At 40.3% G+C, this 15,580-nt stretch overlaps 1 protein-coding gene across 1 annotated transcript; it reads left to right on the forward strand.

Moving 5' to 3' along the window:
- Positions 1-469: 469 nt before the first annotated feature.
- si:ch211-189a15.5 (uncharacterized) lies at positions 470-14,833 on the forward strand. The gene is made up of 6 exons (XM_050071125.1): positions 470-862; positions 3,671-3,780; positions 5,440-5,566; positions 6,202-6,339; positions 7,722-8,295; positions 11,710-14,833. The coding sequence occupies exons 1-6, from the start codon at positions 524-526 to the stop codon at positions 12,219-12,221; spliced, it is 1,800 nt and encodes a 599-aa protein (XP_049927082.1). The 5' UTR covers positions 470-523; the 3' UTR covers positions 12,222-14,833.
- The last annotated feature ends 747 nt before the right edge of the window (positions 14,834-15,580 follow it).

Raw genomic sequence — 15,580 nt, forward strand, 5'->3', positions numbered from 1 at the left:
TAATGGAGATGAGTTTGCCATTTTGAGGGCATATATACAAAATGGCACCAGTTTTTATTTAATGTGAGTTTGTCTTTGAACATGGGCTTATTTCCAGGTGGTTATTGTGCCCTCCTCCCTACGGGCCCCAGTGCAACAACTCTGCCTTCACTGTCTATATTTACGCCCCTGTCGCTATTACACTGCAGCAGTGTCAAAAGACGTTGTAGTTTTACAGAATGATATAACCTTTACCTCTTCAGCAACTGTACAGCTCCTAAAGATTTGCCTTAAGAAAATGTTTATGAAACTTTACACTATTATGTTTTATTTTATGTAAGTCAAATTGGTATTTTAAGCTCAAGTTTACATCAAATTAAAACAAAACAAAACAAAGCAAAAACAAAGGTATTTGTCAGTAAGCTTTGAAGGAGGGAGAAAGAAAAGAGGTGGTGGCAAAGCTGCTCTTACTTTCACTTCCTCGTCAGGTTGTTTGACAGCTGTACTTCCTCATTCTAGTTTGTAGTTTGTCGGTGTGACAGTCATGAAGGACGGCAGCAGACCAGAGGAACAGGCCGAGGTTTCCCGACAGGAGCTGTATGAGGACTATGTGAGCTGTTACCGTCAGCTGTGTCCGGAGGTCCGGCCGTGCCGCGATGAGGGGCTCCTGAAGAAGGTAGCTCAGTATCTGCTGAGAGAACCAGAACCCTCAGGGACATTCACCGTGTTCCCCTTCTACCAGGCTGTGACACAAGACTGTGATTCCCCGAGCACTGACTGCAGGAAACATCTGTCTGCTTTTATTAAAGCCACCGAGCTGCTGGAGACTCTCTGCCTCAATCTCTTTCTTCAACCCTGGAGGAAGGAAATCAAGACACTTAAGGTGGATATCTTTTTTTTTTTTTTTTACTCTTTCTTTCTGCCTTACTTTCTCAACTGTCATTTCCTCACAGAGGGGGTAGACCTCATACATGGCTGGAATAATTTGCTAGGGAGCCTTGAGAAAAATCAGCAGCTGGGCCCTTTTTAGTCCCCCATTCAAGGCTGTAAATATAGACAGTGGATTGCACTGGGGCTCCTGGGGTCAAGGGGCCCATAAAGAGAGCAGTTAGAAGTGATTCAGATTGTCACCTTGTAAATATAGGCTACCTGTGTTCAAAAAACAATGATATCAAAATATATTATCCATTTTAAAACTGTGCCATTTCCTATATATGTCCTCAAAAAGCCAAACCCATCTGTGTCATCAATAGCGTCAATAGCTAGTTAAAACATAATGATATGGTTTTTCTGTATAAGTTATAAAATCTATAAATATACTTTAAAAACTATTCAATGAAATGAATAATTTCTTATGTTCTTTGATATTTTTGTCAGATATGCTATGATACTTGCTGGGTAATATGTATGTTGATGTTGTCCAATGTCAAGACAATACATGCATGATAGCGTGCACTAGGGCCCATCATAATAGTGTGCACTGGGGCCTGTTGTAACTTCCTTATGCCACTGCCCCCATTCCTCCCCCTCTGCAGTATGTACAGTTACAGTACCAGAATACCACCTGGCTCCAGGTTTGTGAGGGATGATGTGATAACAGACAAATTAACTGAGGAAGCCCTGTGATAGTCTGGAGACCTGCTCAATGTCAGCTGGGATAGGCTCCAGCCCAACAGATGAAAGCTCCAGATGAAAAGCACAACACACCCAAAGGCCCTCATCTTGCTTATGATGTTGGCTGATACAATGTTTAAATGAATAAAATAAAATCAACTGGTAATCCAGCCTTGAAATCACCAAGGCTTCTTTCTCTGAATTATGAATGCATTCAGCTTCTTGTGTTTTACAGTTAATTACATGGAAATTGAATTTTTTACCACAAGGGTTACATTAAACCTGTATTGCTGTATAATATCAGCAATATGCTGCTCAGATTTAGATACTACTAGTATATAAATTAAGGATTTTAGGCATTCTGGTGTGCTTTCATTGTCATCGACCAAACTGTGAGTCAAAGAGAAGTTTAGACTTGACAGTGGCACCAAATAAAAACTGGGGGGCATTAGAATAAGAATTTTCTTCAGATGACCATAAATAGCCTCACCAGATTTCATGGCACCTTTACTGGTAATTGTGTGTGTGTGTGTGTGTCACTCTGGGCTTAAGTGTTGGATTGACAGACAGATGGATTGACTGACATCTCAATAGACCCTGCTGCCAGTGGGGTAATAATTTGTTGAAATCCACAGTTTGAGTTTTCAGTGTTCGATATGCTCTGAAATTGCCAGCAACTTTTGAACCTGCTAATAAATAATTTCCAAAATTATAAACCTGAATTTAGTTAAGTCTACAGAGCCCCTAAAGTCACAAAAGGTGATTTTTTTAATCCTGTGGGAACAAGTTATAATCTTATAAACACAAGATTATAACATGTTTGCACAAACTGATGCGCACAAAATACAAAAATATTGCTTTCTGGGACTTTAGTGGCCCTGTAACAATACTAATACTCATACTAATAGAAATACTAATACTACTAATAAATTTATATATTATATGAATTTATATAACACCTTTCATACAAGAAATGCAGCGTAAAGTGCTCTACAATAAGGGCAGTATAGCACTAAGTGCGTCACATGAAAATAGACCTAATGAACATACAAACACAGAAAAGAAGGACAATGCAATATAAAGGACATTTAAAACTGTTTCAAACAAAGACTAACTGATTCAAAACCATAAATCTTCAAATCATAATGAAATCATGAGATGAAATAAACATAAAAAGTCAAGTCAAGTAAGATAAAACACCTTAGAAAAGTTGCAGCAGCATGCAGCACAAAAAGAAAGAGTTTCAGACCTGTATCAGGAAAGTCAGAGCTAGTTAAAGGCTAAAGTGAACAGATACATTTTTAGCTTTCTTTTGAAAATATTTAGCGAGCTGGCTTCCCTAATATCAATTGGTAGTGTGTTTCACAGCTTTGGGGCACAATTGACAAAGGCTGCATTCCTGATCTTCTTCCAGCTGTTGCTGGGAACCTCCAATAAACCAGCAGCAGATGATCACAGCGTTCATGGAGGCAAATAGTTAACAAGGGAGTTAGCAATGTAGCTTGGGCCTAGACCGTGTATGGCTTTGTATACAGGGAGGAGGAGCTTAAAATCAATTCTAAATGTATCAGGAAGCCAGTGCAGAGCACAAGGGACCATAAAAGTCCCCAGTGTATGTACATGTTTATTTTATTTTGAAATGAAACTCCTGTAATAGTCCCATATGGCCCAGTACATGTTTCTGAGTAGGATGTGGTAGAGAGGATTTTTTTTTTTTTCATTTAGTTTATAGCCCAAAAACATGTTTACGTGTGCAGTACCTCTTTAATGAGAGTTTGATCATCAATGCACACCCCTACAATACTATTCATTTGGATTAAAAAAAAATACAGCTATGAAATCTGAAAAAATGTAATAACGTGCTAAAGTGGGAATTGAATTGAGACACAGCAAGTGTCTCCATGAGAAAGTTTGTTCACCACAGAGCACTGGCAACTTTATTTTTTAACTAAAAAATGTCCCATTCGCTCCATATCTTGGTCACAGTGCTCCAATGACTAAATTCAAACGATCCTCAATAAATAACTGTTGCTTTATTTAGATTAAATGTATTTCTGTTTCTCTGTGTCTCTTTCAGGCATTCACAGGTCCGTTTGTTTACTGTCTCCTGCCAGTTCTCAGCAGTTCTACCATTCAGTCAGTCCTTGCCTCTATTGGCTATCTGCCCCATACTGACACTCCACAAAGGTAGGAAACAAGGAGAATGCAGAACAAGAGTGACGATAGATGCTTTCGTCATGAAGCGACAAGGCCTGTTCAAACAGCTGCCAGAGTGTCTCCATTCCAGGAGAATCATGCACCATATAGCACACATATCCACCTACAAACAGTGAAATTGGCCTCAACTTTAGTCAAGAGAGTAAGACTTAAAAGGCAATGTCAGAAAATCATGTCATGTCAAGAAAATGGCACCAAAGAGATAATAAGTGTTGAGTATCCTCTCTTAAGTTTGCTTTTGAAAAATAAAGGGACAAAATCTCTCTCTATCTGAATGACATAAAGATACTCTCCTTTGACCTGTTGTTTTGTATGGGCCATGTGGTCCTGGTGACGTAAACGTGCTCTCGCGGCTGAAATTTAGCGGCCAATCCACTGAATTTGCTGGCTCTGATAACTGTCAAATGGTGTGCAGACTCTGCCTACATGGCGCACTGCAGGTGCACACCGGCATGCTAACAGTGCGGACCCACTGCTAACTCAAAAAACAGCACTAACAATAGCAACAGTGCTGACAGTCCCTGTGGGCCCAAAAATACCATTTCCCATTGACTTACATTGAGAAAGACATCTGTACATCAGTGGATTCAACTTTTTTTTTAACATTACAAACCCCACTCAGTTGGCAAAAGTCTCGAGTGTGCTTGCTCTGTGGGCCCAGTGATGTGGTAATCTTGGTAATTTCACATCTGAGAAATAATTTTTTTTGGCTTGATGTGCTATTGAGCAACTTTCGGCGGAATGAATGAGAGCCCACCTTTATCCAGTTCTCTTTATACATCCATGATTACAACACACAGAGAAGTAGCATGACCTCATTCACATACAGCACTTTTAAAGATGAAACAGACAACTTTTCAAGTCCCCCTAGCATTTTCAAGTTGTGTTTTTGCCAGACAGATGGCTTTCTGTTTTCCTTAGAGCCTGGCAACTATTACTGTTTATACAGTTATGTTGTTTGTTCCACCATCTGCCATTTTCACCTCTGGGGATAATAACTATGAAAACCTCATTTTAGTGTTTCCCAGACATTTGAGTTATTTGTGGCCACCCACCACAATATCAACACTGACCAGTCAGTCTTTTTCAAATCTTATTTTATTGTTGTGCTGCATGCAGTGCAGTGATTCACTCAGCCCCTCCTCACCCTTCTCTCTTTCTTAGCTAGCTAGTGCATCCTGCAGTCCGTACACCTCACTCCCTGCTGCTAGGAGACTACTTCACCAGGAGGAGAGCGGGTGGTCAGCTCCTCAGGCTGGCCTTCATTTAGCAGCTGTAGCAATGTATATTCAGCTAGCACAAACCAGGGGGGTAGTGGCCACACTGAGTCTAATAAGTGTAACAACAGCAACAGAAAGTTTGCTAATCTGACGGGGAGTTGGGGTGGTAAATGTACCAGTAATTTAGCCTTAATTTTCCTGAATTGAAACATCCAAAAAATGTCGGCAGTGAGTTGGGGGAAAAATTTAGAGGTTGCTCTAAAAAAATCAGCAGTGAACTTTTAGGCATTGGAGAAAGATGTCAAACATGCTGGATTCAAGCCAGCTTCTGTCATCTGTGTGAGGGCCATTTGGTCTTCCCTTCTCATCACTTTTTGTCTGGTCCTCTACACTGTTTGATGTATTTCAGTGAATACAGACTGAGTGAGGATGCTAATCCAGAAAGAGCCATGCTGCTGGGCTTTGAGCTGCTGCTGGCCAGGGTGGAGTGTTACCGACTCCTGGAGCTCCTGGAGAAGGATCAGCTGGGACCACAGGTGAGATCAGAAATCATGCAACCACGATAACCAAACTTACATAACCATAGTAACAGCAGCTGATTATACTACAGTATATTATGTATTGTTTGGCTGTATTAAAGCCCCTGGAACAATCCTGATAAAAACTGGTGCAGTTAATGTGTTTCTGTTTTCTGGGGTCTGATCTGAGGGCCTTGCATGGCTGTCTGCTGCAGTTTTTATCCTAAACAAAGTGTCTTTAAAAGAGATGAAAACAAAGAAAGTAACATGCATAACGAGGACACAAAACCAGAATCTTGTTATTAAAGAAAATCAAAGGAAGATATAGTTCCAGGCTGAAATGAGCAGAATCCAAGTACAGCTGTGACAGAGGTTGACGTTCAAAAAAGGAATTCAATGATAAGAAACATCAAACATTTGGCTCGTAATATTGAATTACTTTTGTCTACAAACAATGACTGAATTCACAGCATGAGCGTAGCTTATCACCATGGTACACAAACACGCCATACTGATAGTGATACTGAGTCTTTTCCTGCCCTCCAACCAACACATATATGCAAATGAACAGCAGCCATAGGACATGGCCAAGGGTCACAAGAACTCTTATCATTGAATGGCTTTTATGTCACAGCTGTGATCTTCTACTGCAGGAGTGGCTGGAGGTTCTTCAGAGGAGAGTGGAGCCTACAAAACAGGAGGAAACCACAGAAAAGAAGACACCAATAGAGCAAAAGGAAGAAGAGGAGGAGAAGAAGAAGAAGAAGAAGGAAGAGGCACATAGAAAAGAGGTAGGGCAGAGCGCCGATGGCTGGTTGACTGTGCTGAGAAGGACGAGAAAAAGAAAAAGGAGCTGACAGCAAAGCAGTGCCACCAGAGAGAAGCAATTATCAAACAGTGTGGTTTCATGCACGCATCAACAGATGTTTCAACATCAAAACCTTCCTGCTATGAGAACTGTAATAGAGCGTCCACCCGCCCATCAAGGATATCTCAAGAACACCTCAAGGGAATTTCTTTAAAATTGGCACAAATGTCCACTTTGAGTCAAAAATAACTGTGTTACTGTGACCTCAGAGGTCAACTTCACTGTGACATCATAATATTCTGCATAAAACACATTGCTGGCTATTACTCAATGTCATATCTCACGAACAGATGGGGAGACATTTGGTCAGATACTTAAACGTTGACACTAATCTTGAAACTGAGCTGACTGTATAGATATTTTGTGTTGCTGGTGAGAAGATGTGTGTGAAGCATCCATGTTTTCAAAGACATGGATGTAAGGTGTAGGAGAAACTTGACCGGTGTGCAGAGGCATACAACTGTGATGCAATAATTCTAGTCTTTACCTTAGAATGGGCAAATAACTATATTCAGAGCGGGTCCTCTTCCACAAAGTGTGTCATGCTGTTCTTATAGCCCAGATCAGACAAACCAAACACTGGCTCTAGAAAGGCTTGTTTGCCCTTTCCTGCTGGCCACTGTAGTTCCCCTACATGCTTGGGACACAAGAGAAATTTCGGTTCTGCAACCGAACTGTTGTTGTTGTTGAGCTGTTTTCTTTTAAAACCTGATGATTTTATGACTTTGGATCTTGAAAAGTTCTGTGTTATTGTTATTGTTATATATGTGTAATGGTTTATATGCTGATTATGATTCAAGATGTTAATTGTCACTCCAGATAAACAAGTATAATCACGTGAAACATTTTCTCTGAGAGGCTCCATCGAAGAAAAAACTGGAAAGAGTTAATATAAAAAGACATGTAAAATATCATAACAGAATTACCACATAAGAAGCGATAAGGACGTGTTTTTGAAAAATATACATTGTAGGCAAATATCTTAGTATAAGCCTATGCATATAACAGCTTAAGAATCACCTCTCAACTCAGTAAACACTTTGATATTGACTTGATTGTGCTTTGAGGTTGTTACAGCTGATTCAGACTGTGGATGTGTAATGTGATAAAAAATAGTTGATTTAAATATTGCTGCTGCAAGGAATTGTGGGGCAGCATTATCTCCTTTCCTTACATAAAGCATGAGCAAAGGCGTAAAAAGGAAGTGTTACCCTTGGTCCCTACAGAGCACAGCCTGATATGACAGACTAAAGAAGCAGGTCAGCTGCACTCTCCACTGACCTCAGCTCTGTTTTGTTTCTCCAGGTACCTCTGTTTTTGGACATCAGGAGTGAAAGTACAGTGACACCCCAGCCCAAGCCTCGACGCTGCCATCTCAGCAGTGAAGACCCTTCCATTATGGAGATGCAGATGATCTACCCTGACCTTGCCATCAGGGGCCGCCCCCTGCTACCGGACAAACCTCAACGAACAAACAGCAGCAGGAGCAGCAGCAGTAAAGATGTTCATACTACCAGCGCTCATAATTACAGTGATGACAACACAGCTGCTGACCTCTGCAAAAGAAATTCTGTTAAAGGCACCAAAGCTGCTGCTTCAGCTATCCAAAGTAAAACTGATGAAGTGCTTGGTGATGATGGCAGAGACAGTGGTTGTAATGACAGAAACAGTGGTGGGACCACTGCCCCAGGAGACACCATTAACAGCAACATCAGTGACACTGATGGTGGCAGAGTTGATGATGAGCTCAGTGGTCCTCAGGCCATTTCCCTGCACATCACACTGAGAGCTGGATCCAAAGCAGAGCAGAACGTGAAGCCTGGAGAGCCTCAGCCCACAGCAGAGCCTCCTGTCAGGACACACCAGCAGACTGTGGCAGGTAACACACACACACACACACACACATGCATGCACACACACGTTGGGTGTCATGCAGCAACATTTTCTTAAATTTCTTTTAATTTTCTGTTAAGAGAAAAAAGTAGAGATGCACCAAACGTTCATTACCATCTTAATCTGCTCTGTGCTAGATTATGAATCCCACTTGATCATAAATCACCCATTAGCATAGGCGATGCCCCCTAAACACTATTTAAAGGACAACTTCAGTATTTTTCAACCTGGGCTCTATTTCCCCATGTGTATGTGTGCGTATGATTCATGGGTACCACTCGTTCTAAAATTGGTTCAGTATTGAGCCGCAAAACGAGCTAAAACGGTAATGGGGGCAAATGTGTCCAGTATAAAAGTGCTTTTTTCGCCACTGACCGGTTCAGATCGCCAGTGCTATCTCTGTAAATAGCATACTAAGCGTTTCCCTTACCCTTCACTTGCTCTGGGCTGTGACGTCATCTCGCGAGAGCTTTGCTTGTTGCCGGAAGAAAACAGAGGAGCCATGCTGAGCGCCGCTCAGAGTGGCGCTGGTTGTCCCGGAGTACAGTTGAGAGTTTTACTGCATCGATTGAAAACAATGGTTCGTGTTTGTGCTTATCCGAATTGCAAGAACAGGATGTCGCGCAACACCCCGTACAGCTTTCATAGGCTGCCTTTGTCGGACGGCGAGATGCTGAAGTTGTGGCTAGTTGTGCTACAAATGGATGCTAACACTCCTGTCCAGACACTGCGCCTTGCAGACCATCGGGTCTGCAGTGCTCACTTCTCCCAAGATGACTACTGCCAGCCGAAGAAGAGAAGACATCCAATCCCGAAACACACACTTCACACACACATACTCATTTACATTACCGAGCAGGGACAACTTCCGCCTCTCTGCATTTACATTACCGAGCAGGGACAACTTCCGCCTCTCTGCTCCAACACTGACTGACAGCTGACTCCACTCATTCACACTCACCACTGCCCCAGGGCCGCTACAATATGCTATCTACAGAGATAGCACTGGCGATCTGAACCGGTCAGTGGCGAAAAAAGCACTTTTATACAGGACACATTTGCCACCATTACCGTTTTAGCTCGTTTTGCGGCTCAATACTGAACCAATTTTAGAACGAGTGGTACCCATGAATCATACGCACACATACACATGGGGAAATAGAGCCCAGGTTGAAAAATACCGAAGTTGTCCTTTAAGGGCAGGTGTTGTACCGTGTGCAAAGACTCTGGCAGATGCGCCAAAAATTGTAGAGATGCCACCAAAAAAGGCTGTAGAAGAAGAAGAACTTCTGCAGTAGTGAAATCAATATAAAGTTAAATAAACTTAAAGTAAATTTGATTTGTGAGCGTTACTGGTGTTACAAGAAAATCACAAACCCAGAACTAAACAGCATTTGTGATGCTGTAAATGCTGTGTCAGCAACAGTGGTGGAGGAGGTATTCAGATCCTACTAGTAAGAAGTACAAATACCATCACTGTAAAAAATACTTTGTTAATAGTAAAAGTCCTGTATTGAAAATGTCAATTAAGTAAAATTATGTAAGCACAATAAGGGAAATGTATTTAAGTATAAAAGTAAAAACACTCTGTGAAAAAAAAAATCAATTTAATAAATCAAAACGATTAACAGGAAAAGCAGCAAGTAGTTGCCAATGAATTTTCTAATCAATCGACTAATCATTTCAGGTGTACTTGAATATTTCTGTAGGTTTGTGAGCAAAAGTCTTAATTTGTAAAATGACTAATAACTTAAGTTATTATATATATGTATAGTTGAGTAGAAGTAGAAAGTGGTATGAGGTTTAAATACTTAAGTAAATTAGAAGTACCTCAATTTGTTTTTTAGTACAGTAGTTGAGTAAATGTACTTAGTGACATTGCAGCACTGGTCAGCAGAGGGACGCACAGTAACTGAAATTACAGTAACTGGGATCAGAATTGAATAATCCAATCATTATAATTACTCTATAACATGTAATAATCTAAATCTGATTGTATGAAATTCATGCATTTTTTTTTTAAATGTACCTCGAATTTAAAACTTGTTTCCTCTCGTTGGACAACAATTTGTGATCTTATTCTCTTATCTTGGTAAGAGTGCTCTCGACCACTCATGAAATTTTCTCTTAACTAAGAGAAGAGCAAAAATAAGAAAACATTGGTGAATCCCAGAAATCAGTGGGTACTGACACAATAAGAACAAATTGTGAATACGAACAAAAATCAGAAAGTAATTGTTTGTGTATTACTTGCTGCATGAAGCCCATTGTGTGTTAATTAAAGCTGAATATGAATTGTTTGCTGATGAAGAAGGCAATAAATCCATAATCCCAGTCAGGTTTGACCAAAAATGTCATTCTTATTATTATTCTTTTAGTGTCAGATCAAGTAGAGCACAGCAGCTGTGTGATGATGGTCTGACGGCTTGGTCATAGGCTAATGTTTGGGCTAATAAGTTCTACAAAACTAAACATAAATCATCCCCATCACTCACCAACAGCTACATGAGACATCATTGCTATTTTCATGCCCAGCACATTATATGTGTGGACTATGGTCTGCCGTGTAAAACATCAATCAAAATGATCTAAGGCAGTGGTTTCCAACTGGTCCAGCCACAAAGTCCAGTTTTGTCCTTCATCATTAGTTCAAGGTCCACGCAGTTTAACTGATCAGCATCATACCTGTGTTTGGCCATATGGTCAAGCTAGATTGCTGTCTCTGTCAAGTGGCTGTCCGTTAGTCACTCACTCTACAGCAGGAAACAGCCCTTTAAAATGCAGCTCTGTGCTGGAAATTCACTGCAGTTCAAAATAAAGATTTTTTTTATTATTATTATTTTTTTTACAAACTTGACACATTTGCAAGTCACTTGCAGGTCTATTCAGAATAAACCCGCAACCCACTCTTGTGGCACAGCCCACCAGTTGGGAACCAGTGGTCTAAATTACATAATTTCAGGTAACATATTCAATAAATTTCAAACACATTGCGCACCGAATGGCAGAAAAAGCTGTAGCTCTAATTTTTATCCAATGAATGAGAAATCCATTCCATTAGAAGTGAGCAAAAATCACCTTACACCACCTCACAGTAATTTGTAATGATGTAGTAGTTAATGGATAAAGCAGAGAGAGAACCACATATATTTAAAGGATAGCTATACACTGTGTGGCAAAATGTCTGTCTATTATCAGATTTCCCACCCCTAGTTTCCATCATGTTATTACCTTACTGACTTTCTTACTTTTTATAAGAAGATCCTCCCTCTATGCACTTTGTATGAAGGACTTTTTTTTTTTATTTCCCAATGTTCTTTGCCATAGAAAACTATTGTTTTGTTACTTCCTGTACTGACTGTTCCACTTCAATTTGATTATAAAACTGTAATTTTCACAGAGCTACAAAATAAGAAACCAGCAAACCCAAAGCTCTCCTCTCTGAGCTCCATGGACGAGGCACAGGAGCTGAGAGAGCTGGCAGAGAGGATGGGCCAGCTCCATGTGCAGGAGACCAAAGAGGAAGTGAAGACAAAAGAAGAAAACAAAAGAGGAGAGGAAAACACAAATAAAGAGAGGAGGAAGAAAGGAAGAAAGGCAAGCACAGAGAAAGAGGCAGAGGAACAGAGCCTCAGGAAGCCAGTGATGGAGACGGGTCCAGCGCTGACCCACTCTGCCAATAGATGCACCAGATCGTCTCAGTCTGATCCCGTGGTGATGAAAGAGCAGAAGCAGCCCACTGTGTGTCATCGCTCACCGCTGACCGTCAGTACAGCAGACTGTCAGAGCTGTAAAGGAGGAGGCAGCACAGGGCAGCAGGAGGGAGAAGATACTGTGAGAGCAGAAACAGGCAGAGGAGAAGAGGAGCAGCTGGCACAAAGCTTTGTTATAGTCGAGCATCACAAGAAATGACATGCTCTCAAGCTTCATTTACATGTATAGAAATTATTAATAAAACTGCTGAGCAAGCCCAAAACCGATACAAACTGTAATCAACCGGTAAGCCAAGATTTAACAACACACAGGTACAGATTTAAAGAGCAGAACAAGATTTTAACGCACATCATAATTTTATCCACACTTCGTTTGAAATCTGTTCTACCTATTCTCAGGGATATCCTCAGCTGCTCTGGCTGCATAGTAACAAGTAAGAGATAACAGGACATACCCATATATGGCTGTTAAAGGAATACTTCACCCAAAAAATGTTTATTAGTGTATCAGTAATTCACCGTGTGTTGCCTTGAATTCGTGAAGAAAACTTTGTTTTCCTTGCATGCCTGCACGGTGAACGGAGAATCCAAAAAAGGTAAATATTCTTCATGAATTGAAGTAAACAGGATCCACATTTTACAACAGCAATACTACATCAACACACCCATTAACAAGCATTCACACAAGTTATGCGGTACAGGTCTCATTATCAAGTCGTGTCCTCAGTATTTCCCAAACACATGCATTTTTGCCAAAATGTTACGATTTTCTGGCCATTATTAAGTGTCATATCTCAGGAACAGAAGGGGAGATATTTGTTCATAGACATAATTAGTGACACGAATTTTGGGTGTCCACCTTGAAACTGTGCTGATTGTAAAGATTTTCTGTGCTGCTGGGGGAAAGATGTGTGTGAAGCATCCATGTTTTCACAGACATGGGCTGTAAGAGAAACTTGACTGGTGCGCAGAGGCATACAACTGTGGGGCGGTAATTCTAGTTGGATTCTCCGTTCACTGTGGTTGTCTTCACAAATTCAACGTGACATGCTGTAATTTATATACAAATGGTCATTTTGCGGGTGAAGTACTCTTTTAAGTTGCGTTCAAACCTCTGTTTTATTCCTACTTGGGAGCGTTCACACAGTATTCCAAGATGATTACCTCCCTGCCAGCCCTGTAGTCTCTCCAGATAAATCATCTGTGAAAACCAGATACAGACAGATAAACATATCCTGTTTAATAAGCTGAAATGGAATTGGGTTTTATTTTGGTGTCACTGCTAGCACTTCTGTAGTTGTTTTCACCATATGGAAAATATAGCTGTCAGAAATTTCCCCAAATCTTAGACTCTGAATTACAAGTAAGAGACTGATGTAAATGTTTTTCCCCACTTGGCTGCTTGTAATGATATGATGTGAACATGCCATTAGGCTAATTTCTTTTTCGCTGTTTAAAGCCCTTAATCTTTATTTTATCATGATAAGATTATTTTTTGAGTGTTTTTTGCCTTTAATGATAGTATAACTGAAGACTGACAGGAAAGTTGGGTGAGAGAGGGGGATGGCACCCAGCAAAGGGCTGCAGGTTGGAATTGAACCTGGGCTGCTGCAAAGGCCTATATGTGGTGCACATGCTAACAGGTGAGCTAGCTATTTTATCATAAATTGCAGGTATATGTATATGCAGTATGTAACTGAAGAGTTGTAAATGAAAAAAAAAAACAACAACAGCATTTTGTGTGTGTTCTCCACCAAATATAACTGAAAATATAGGTTTGAGACTAAATAGTGTGATTTAAACTTTAATGGAGGGGTAACCCTTTTATATGTTCACATTATGTCCCCTGAATGATTCTGTATATATGCTCTGGTTGCTTGCTTTTCTCACTAGTTTGAAGTGGGTGGGGCTTATTTGAAAAAAGGAAATGTTCCCATTCGTCCATGCACCAGTCACAGTTCAGCAACATTTGAATTAGATTCTGATAAGAGCTGTGTGGTTGTTGCTGATGTTATCAGTCCTGTCATTCCACAAACCACACCCACACAGCGAAGCAGATTAGTAGAGGTTATGGGTGTTATAAATATGAAGGATGTTTTTTCTGACATTTAACATTGAATGTTGTTTTATTTGTTATGATGTTCATTTACTGTTATGTAGAAATAAAGTGAGGTCCAGAGGTCTGAGTCCACTGGCCAAGATACATATATTTTGTTGTTTTGTTTTATCTTTGTTTTGTTTTGAATGTAACACTATTCCTTTTTCATTACAAATGATAATATCAGCTTCATTTGAAATGTAGAATCTTTGAAAAATGTACATGAAGTTTATATGTGGTACAGTGTGTCCCCATTTTGCTTTAATGACAGCATGCAGTCAAGCTGGTGTTGACTCCACAAGTTTGTGCAAAACCTAGCAGCATGATTCGACGATGTTCCAAAGAGCTTCTTGTGATGTCACCGAATGCTTGGGTTTTTCAGTCTTTAAGTGTGCCCATAAATGTTCAGTGGGATTGAGGTCAGGTAACTGTGGAGGAAAGTCCATGACTGCCAAGACTCCTTGATCTTCTTTGGTCTACATGCTTAATGGAATGGGCTGCACATGTAGAGCACCTTTCTAGACTTCTGACCACTCAGAGCCCGAGTGATTGTATTTTGGTATCTTTTATTTCTACGGGTTAGATTTGGTTGTTTAAGTTAGAGGTATTTTAGGTTTTGTTATTTTGGCTTTTTACCCACTCTGAATCTATGTAATGTACTAGTATGTTCATACAGTATATAACTGCTAATAAATCTGATTGTTTGCACTTTAGTTAGTTGTCTCTGTGGCTGCTTGGGGACTTGGGGAAAATGGGGCCTTAGTTCATGTTATTTCTCAGTCACCCCCAGATGGGACGTAACATTAGGGACCAACAATTTCAAAATATAAACGACTCTACATGATATGTTTCATGTTTTTATTTTAGAACCTCCGTTCTGACCTGCCTGCATGTTTGATAAATAGTATTAAAAAAATCCAGCCTCGTGTTGTAGACCTATTATGAATCCCATGGTGTCATTTGTTGTTGGAGTTTAAATATCTGAGAAAACAAACACCCAAAAAAATCCTTACTACCACCTGCAGCAGCTCTACGCCCTCCCGGGGGGCCCCACCCCACAGTTTCAGAACCACTGACCTATGTACACCACACAGGGCACACCTCTTTGTGTTTTTTTCTACAAAAAATGAACAAAACATTTAATGGCTTTACACACCAGGGATAAAACAAAAATATTGTTTGGGGTCTGTCCCCAAGACATTTTCAGTGTCAAACACATCATTTCCTGCATTCTGGTGAATTTCAGTGCACTAATTTGTGTCTTTTCTGCATCAATTTATGGTGAAAACGTCTTCATGTACAGGAAAACACAAAATTCAGGTGCCCGATGGCAATTCAAAACATAAAAGTATAATGGAGTATAATGCAGTAAGGCTTTCAGGCATACAGTATCACTTTCAAATATTTATTTTCCTGTAGGTAAGCTTTTCTAATTTATTGTCATCCCTGCTGATTCAAGG

The sequence above is a fragment of the Epinephelus moara genome, chromosome 19, assembly GCF_006386435.1.
Source record: "Epinephelus moara isolate mb chromosome 19, YSFRI_EMoa_1.0, whole genome shotgun sequence".
NCBI classification, from domain to species: domain Eukaryota; kingdom Metazoa; phylum Chordata; class Actinopteri; order Perciformes; family Serranidae; genus Epinephelus; species Epinephelus moara.

Bases quoted from the DNA above. Each gene is read 5' to 3' on its own strand.
- si:ch211-189a15.5 (XM_050071125.1), top strand. From the start codon at position 524: ATGAAGGACGGCAGCAGACCAGAGGAACAGGCCGAGGTTTCCCGACAG. The intron at 3,781-5,439 runs GTAGGAAACAAG...GATGTATTTCAG, and splicing joins CATACTGACACTCCACAAAG to TGAATACAGACTGAGTGAGG. The intron at 5,567-6,201 runs GTGAGATCAGAA...CTTCTACTGCAG, and splicing joins AGGATCAGCTGGGACCACAG to GAGTGGCTGGAGGTTCTTCA.